The sequence below is a fragment of the Cariama cristata genome, unplaced genomic scaffold (assembly GCF_000690535.1).
Source record: "Cariama cristata isolate BGI_N322 unplaced genomic scaffold, ASM69053v1 scaffold5902, whole genome shotgun sequence".
NCBI classification, from domain to species: Eukaryota; Metazoa; Chordata; class Aves; order Cariamiformes; family Cariamidae; genus Cariama; species Cariama cristata.
In genome coordinates this window covers 49,090-55,089 of record NW_009604308.1, presented here as the reverse complement: position 1 = coordinate 55,089, position 6,000 = coordinate 49,090, and the positions used below count along the sequence as shown (strand labels likewise).

General features: G+C 38.1%; 1 protein-coding gene across 2 annotated transcripts in view; it reads right to left on the bottom strand.

Annotated features, from left to right (window-relative positions):
- Positions 1–6,000, bottom strand: part of PIAS1 (protein inhibitor of activated STAT, 1) — a 34,359-nt gene that overhangs the window by 4,905 nt on the left and 23,454 nt on the right. For both annotated transcript variants that reach the window (XM_009695526.1, XM_009695528.1), the window contains exon 8: positions 1,267–1,427. In XM_009695526.1, the coding sequence (XP_009693828.1) occupies positions 1,267–1,427 (161 nt within the window). The remainder of the gene's footprint in view (positions 1–1,266; positions 1,428–6,000) is intronic.

The window sequence follows — 6,000 nt, the reverse complement described above, 5'->3', positions numbered from 1 at the left end:
TCTTTCCCAGACTGAAACACGTTCTAGAAACAACCTTCTCTTTGGGATGCTGTATCACCTAATCTCCAACAGTCACAGTTGGTAACATAAGAAGAAATAAGGAAAATGCATTGTTTTAATTATTAATACTCTTAATCTTTACTATTTTAGGCTGAAACCTAGAACAATGAACCCCACAGTTCTTTGAACCAAAGCAGAGGACCTGTAAGTCCATGAATCCAAAGGAGCCTGTGCAAGCCCTGAATGTCTCTTCAAGAGCTCTTTGTAAGGCCTTAAAGGGGATCCCGAGCAATCTGACGCTTCACTGCAAGTCACCAAAACAAAGCACATACTCACTTTAAAAGTCTCAGTCATTTGTGAGCTGGTTTTCTGCGGTTCTCTGTTTCAGGGTTTTTAATTTTGCTTTTTGGGGTTTTGTTTGGTTTGGCTTTTTTTGATTGCTTGCTTGTTCAGGTTTTTTGTGGTGGGGTTTTTTTTTGTGGGTTTTTTTGTTTTGTTTTGAGTAAAATATTCTCAGAGTATTCCCAGAAGACCCTACTTGTTCTCTTCCTTTTTATCACACTTTGGAAAGACGCTGCCTATCTAAGGAATCAAAATGCAAACCCAGGAATACATACTTGGCATTTCTTCAGGGAGATTAATACTAGATTTTAGGGGTTTTTTTTTTTAATGTTTTGCAGGTAGGTAGTACCAGGGAATCAATCTCTATGTCACTTTCTGTATATAGCAACTCCCCAAGTGTGAAATTGTACATAGAGTTGTACATGCATTTGGGGGGGTGGCAATATTCATTTGATCTAACATGTATGTCTGCTATCAGCTATGCCGGATTTGTGTAGTTGCTCCACTAAAAGAAAAGAGAACGTGTGCTGTTTTCACCTAGGGATTCAGCATTATGGAATATGGGGGGGGATAAAAAAAAAACAAAAAAAAACAAACAAACAAAACACCACAACAAAACCAACCACACAACCAAAAAACTCGCAACCATTTTAGGCAGGATAGCTCAAAAATTTACCTAGAATTGGAAGGAATACCTTTCATTATTATTAACAGTTTGATGACCACAATTCTTCCAGAATACTGGATGAACAGGTACCTGGTTAGTAATTCTTCAACAACAGCAGGGAAATTAAACAACATGGTAACTTAAAAGAGGTCACAGTCAGATAACCAAGATTTCAGAGCACTGTAGTCTGTGCAGCACAAGAATAGTAAGCAGAGAGCTTAAGATACATCCTTCATTTTGATTCAAGTTTTACTTACCCATCAATAATGAGATGTTCATAGGGAGCCTTCTTGTCACAGACAGGGCAAACCCAGGTTGGTTTCTTTTCATTCATTTGAATATACAGAGTGGCATCAAAACACTGCAGGTGTGAACAAGTCAGGGCCCTACATGGTATAGTTAGCCGCATTTTACCCAGCTTTAAGAGAGAGAAAAAAATACAAGATTATATCTTCTTGGTACTAGATTAACAAACAGAGCTTTTCTGTCTGAAAAGAGACAGAGACAGGTTGAGTTTTACTCCAGAAAGAACTCTCACAAATCAAAGTTTTTATTAAAATACATGCCACATACACAGTTCCGTCCTTCCTGCAGGTTTGATTACTGCATTAAAGAAGAAGTTACCAAAAATCACATTTTCAACTACATTTGATCAAGGAAACTGAATGCTACATCCTTCCATATTCCCGTAACAAAATACAGAGTCCACTGATCACCTGTAACATACCAGTGTCCTGGACGAACCACAAAAAAATAATTCTTCATTAGTATTTTAAAAGCTGATGAACATGGGTCAGTCCTCTCCTATTGACTCACAGTTAAAGCGGGTATTCAAGCTGCTGTCCATCTCTCAGTCATCAGAGCACTGCCAAGACTACCTGTTTAACTTTACAGTCACAGAAGCAAGCAAGTAGAAAATGTATTTGCAGGATTATGGATCATTTCCTACCATGTTTCTCTAACTCCATCATTTTCACTACTTTCTTCAAAGAACTGTCAGAAAGTGACTACTCACAAAGTAAGTCACACCTGTTAACTAGTAAGAAACTATTTTATACTCCTCCTGCCATGACAAACACCACTGCTATGTATACAGTTGTAAGCTAACCTGAAATTTTGCTGCCTTTTTCTTGCCTAAAATACAACTAGCGGACTATACCCTATAATACCCTCATACCTTTTCAACACCACAAAGGGTCCACAAATGTTAATGAAAGATGAAACAGGAGAAAATGAGTTCTAAAGTCCACTTTCAGATGGGGACCATCCTTTCCTTCAAGTTTGTAGAAAGGCCAGCACAAAGCTTCTACAGGTTTAATACGAAAAGCACAGCTGAGTGCTTAAGCTGAGCAGGTAACATAGGAGTGCTACACACAGAAGGTGTTTAGGCTATATTGTGGAACAGGAATATCTTAGTTTGGATTAGATAAATCAACACAAACCCAGACCATAAAACATTAACATATGATTACACTGAAAGCACAATTGATTAGACAGTGAAAGGCATTTCATATTAATCTGAAATAAAAAAAGTTTCCTCTCCCCCAAAAACACAAGCAGTTGTTTTCTGGCAAAGTGCTTACGTTGCAGTTTAGGAGGGGCTTTACCTGACCACACTAAAGGTAAAAAGTAAGTATGTCTAAAGAAGACTTTTCCCATATTAAAAAAAACAACAAAACAATTATTTATCAAGAACTATTCATACTGACCATTTTGAAGTTATATATATTTGACTAAAACATACATAATTACTTCATTTGAAAACCTTCTGCCAATTCTAGTAGAAGGAACTGGTTTTAGTATGGCTTGAGGAAGCATGGTGGCCACGCATACTGATTCTGAGCAATACAAGATGGGTGCCACAGGATGGCAGTCAATCTCAGAATATCAGAAAACTAAAACCAGTATCAAGAACAAAGGCTCCACTCACAGTCCACTAGTTCCTCCATGATGCCTTTTTTTTTTTTTTGCATCCCCTGTAAGCAGAAATCCCTCCACCCCATTCCCAGCAAATTCAGCTAGACTGCCAGCTCTCGCTTATTTTTCCTCCCTCTGGCTCTCGGTCACTGCCACAAAACTCACCACCAGATGGGAGGGGAGCACAGAATTCCCTAGGGAGCCTGCAGTAACGGTGGCGGAGAGCTCTGAGTGCAGGAGGTGCTGTATGTGCCATGTGTTTGGCACCCCTTCCCCCAAAATCCATGACCAAGCACATTATTTCTATCATATCATCAACCCCCAAACAAAGCAAGGCCCCCTGATCCATGTCTGTTAGGAATTCTTATCTCCCAGATGGTAGGTCAATGGCTCATTTGTCCTTTGGGCACAAAAAGAGCCTCCTAGCTCAGTAAGGATCAAGAGTAAGGGTACCCGAGATAAAACCTACATGCTTCTGTGTGATACAAAATAAAAATAATGAAGGTCAAAGACACATGCTGCAGAAAGAACATAATTACCTGTCTCCTGAGTAAAAAACAAAACACAAACAGATTTAAGCTAGAAACATTTTCACAAGCTTTTGGTATAACAAACTTGTGCCTCTGATTTCTAAGCAGAAGTCGGATTTAACCAAAGCCACACGCATACGGATAGAACCAGTGTGCTCAGCGTTAACAAGTTGATGTCTCCTTTCCCATTTTTGGCATTGAACCTCCTGGATCAGCTCTGCCATACTGGCCAAGTTATGTCAGAACTGACAAAAGAAAAGGTCATAAAAGAAGGGATGCAGCCCAACTTTTGAAAAACTGTGTTTCCCAACACTGTTACTGTTTTGATTCCTGCCTGTTGGCAGCCAAAGAAACACTGCATTAATTTATTTTACAAGCGTACAAAACATTGCTATCTTTTCATGGCAAAAAAATGCACCCAAAACAGGGGTTCAGGATTTGTAAACAAAGCTGCAAAACCTACAGTAAAATGCTACATTTGGAATTTTTGTTCAGTTAAATATTTGGTCCGGCTGCAGAGCCTGTGGATTTATTTATTTTTATTTCAAGGGAAAAAGAGAACATCAATTCAAGTGTCTTCCTGAAATACAGACTCAGTACAGCCTGTTTGCCCGCTGCATCTTGGACAGAGCCAGCCAACAGTTAAGGACAATTTTTTCTCCGTGCTCCAGGGTCTCGGAGGGACAGCAGGCCTCTATGCTAAAAAGAAAAAAAGCTCAGCAGCAATCCAAAACAAATTCAGAGGAAGCTGCTTCACTTTGCACTTTTTTGAGGGCAAAATAAAGGTTATAAAGACTAAACCTCTAAACCTCTCACCCCCATCCACATATGCAATTCTATTTATTTTATTGAAGCATACACACGAGAGAAGCACACCCGTAACAAATGAGATGGGAGAACAGCACCCTCACATTAACGGAGCTGAAGATGCATCGTTCTTCAATTTTCGGTTCTGCTGTTGCAGACCAAATCAGCATTTTCAATGTGTACTTTCAAAGCATACACTGTCTGTTCAAAGCATTAGAAAGTAAGCACAAAATATTTACCAAAAAATTCTCCCCGAGCCAAATGCTTACAAATTAGCATGTAAAAATATGGAGACTATAATAAAATTACATTCAGACCCAAGGACAGTCTGAATCCCACTAATAAGCTTTCTATTCATAGGACAGGTTGAAAGGTGCAGCCTCTGTCCCAATGAGCCTTTGCAATGATGGATTATTCCAACAGCTACAGCGAAATCAGACAGCACTGAATGAGGAACATACTGGGAAAAAAAGTCAAGTGTGTATGTTTTGCAGACATTATTAAAGTGACATGGATATGTTCAAAATCATCTACGGACTTTGTTTTGTACGTCTACCAGAAAAAGTAGCAAATTTTAAAAAGGAAATACTGACAAAGGTACGACTTCTGAAGAGCTACAGCCCAGTGTCTGATTGCTGTTTTGTTTTCACCCCTGGCAGAACTCTTGAGAAAGGAAAATAGAATTTGATGTCTTTAGGTATTAGCAAACTTGTAGTCCTAAAAGCAATATCGTAGAGGATATTCCTGCTCTGATACTAACTCATCTGAACCACAGTCATCAAGAAAAAAAATGCATCTAAAAGCACTGCAGAAGAACTTTTATCAGTAACGGAGGCAATCAGGACAAATGGAAGTGTGTCGGAAAACTCCCACGGAATGATCTATGAAGCAACATAACTGCCTCAGGTGGCAGTTTTGACAAACCAAGTACAACTGAAGTAAAAATCTGTAATTCCAGAAGATACATGAAGATTAAGGTAATGAATTAATACACAGGCACTTCTAAACTCTTACAGCCGTTTAATTCCTATGAATGGATTACTGGCTTTGTCTGTATTGGAAACTAATTTTAAGTGGCAAGAATACTGTGCCTAAAAAATGACAGAAAAACCCAACAGTACTATCGTTGTGCTTTCTAGAATAACAAAGTACTAACCGCACAACAAAAATTCAACTATAATAACACAGTAAAATAAGTTGCGAGGTGTGGACCCAAAATACTTCAGCATGCCAATCTGTAGCAGTTTCGATATGACACATAAGTTCATAGGTTTGGTAATATTATAGGTTATGAGGTTCTACGTTTACAGATCAGGATTTTATTTAGTAAATGCAATCCCTATATCTTTCTTACAGATTAGTTTTATCTTCCTTATAAATGTGTTATTATTTAGTTAGCATCAATGTTGATATGGAGAAAGCCTTAAGATTGAAGATCATGATAATACCATATTTAAAGATTTACAATAACCTAACACATATATAAAAAGTAACCACAATGTCAATCATGCTTTTCAGGAAGCAAAGCTGATGTATCTAAAAGTTTATCTTTACGTTGGTAGAGTTTAAGAACATATTAAATAGTTTGAGAAATAAGTTTCAATTTTGCAGGAATAAAGTCAGTTTTCTTCTTTAGATTTCAAAACTGAAAATTTCGTGTCAAGCTTGAGCAGATGGAGCCAAACCAGGAAACAGATGTATCCTTACTCTTGAAAAGAGGTTACAAAGTTATACTGC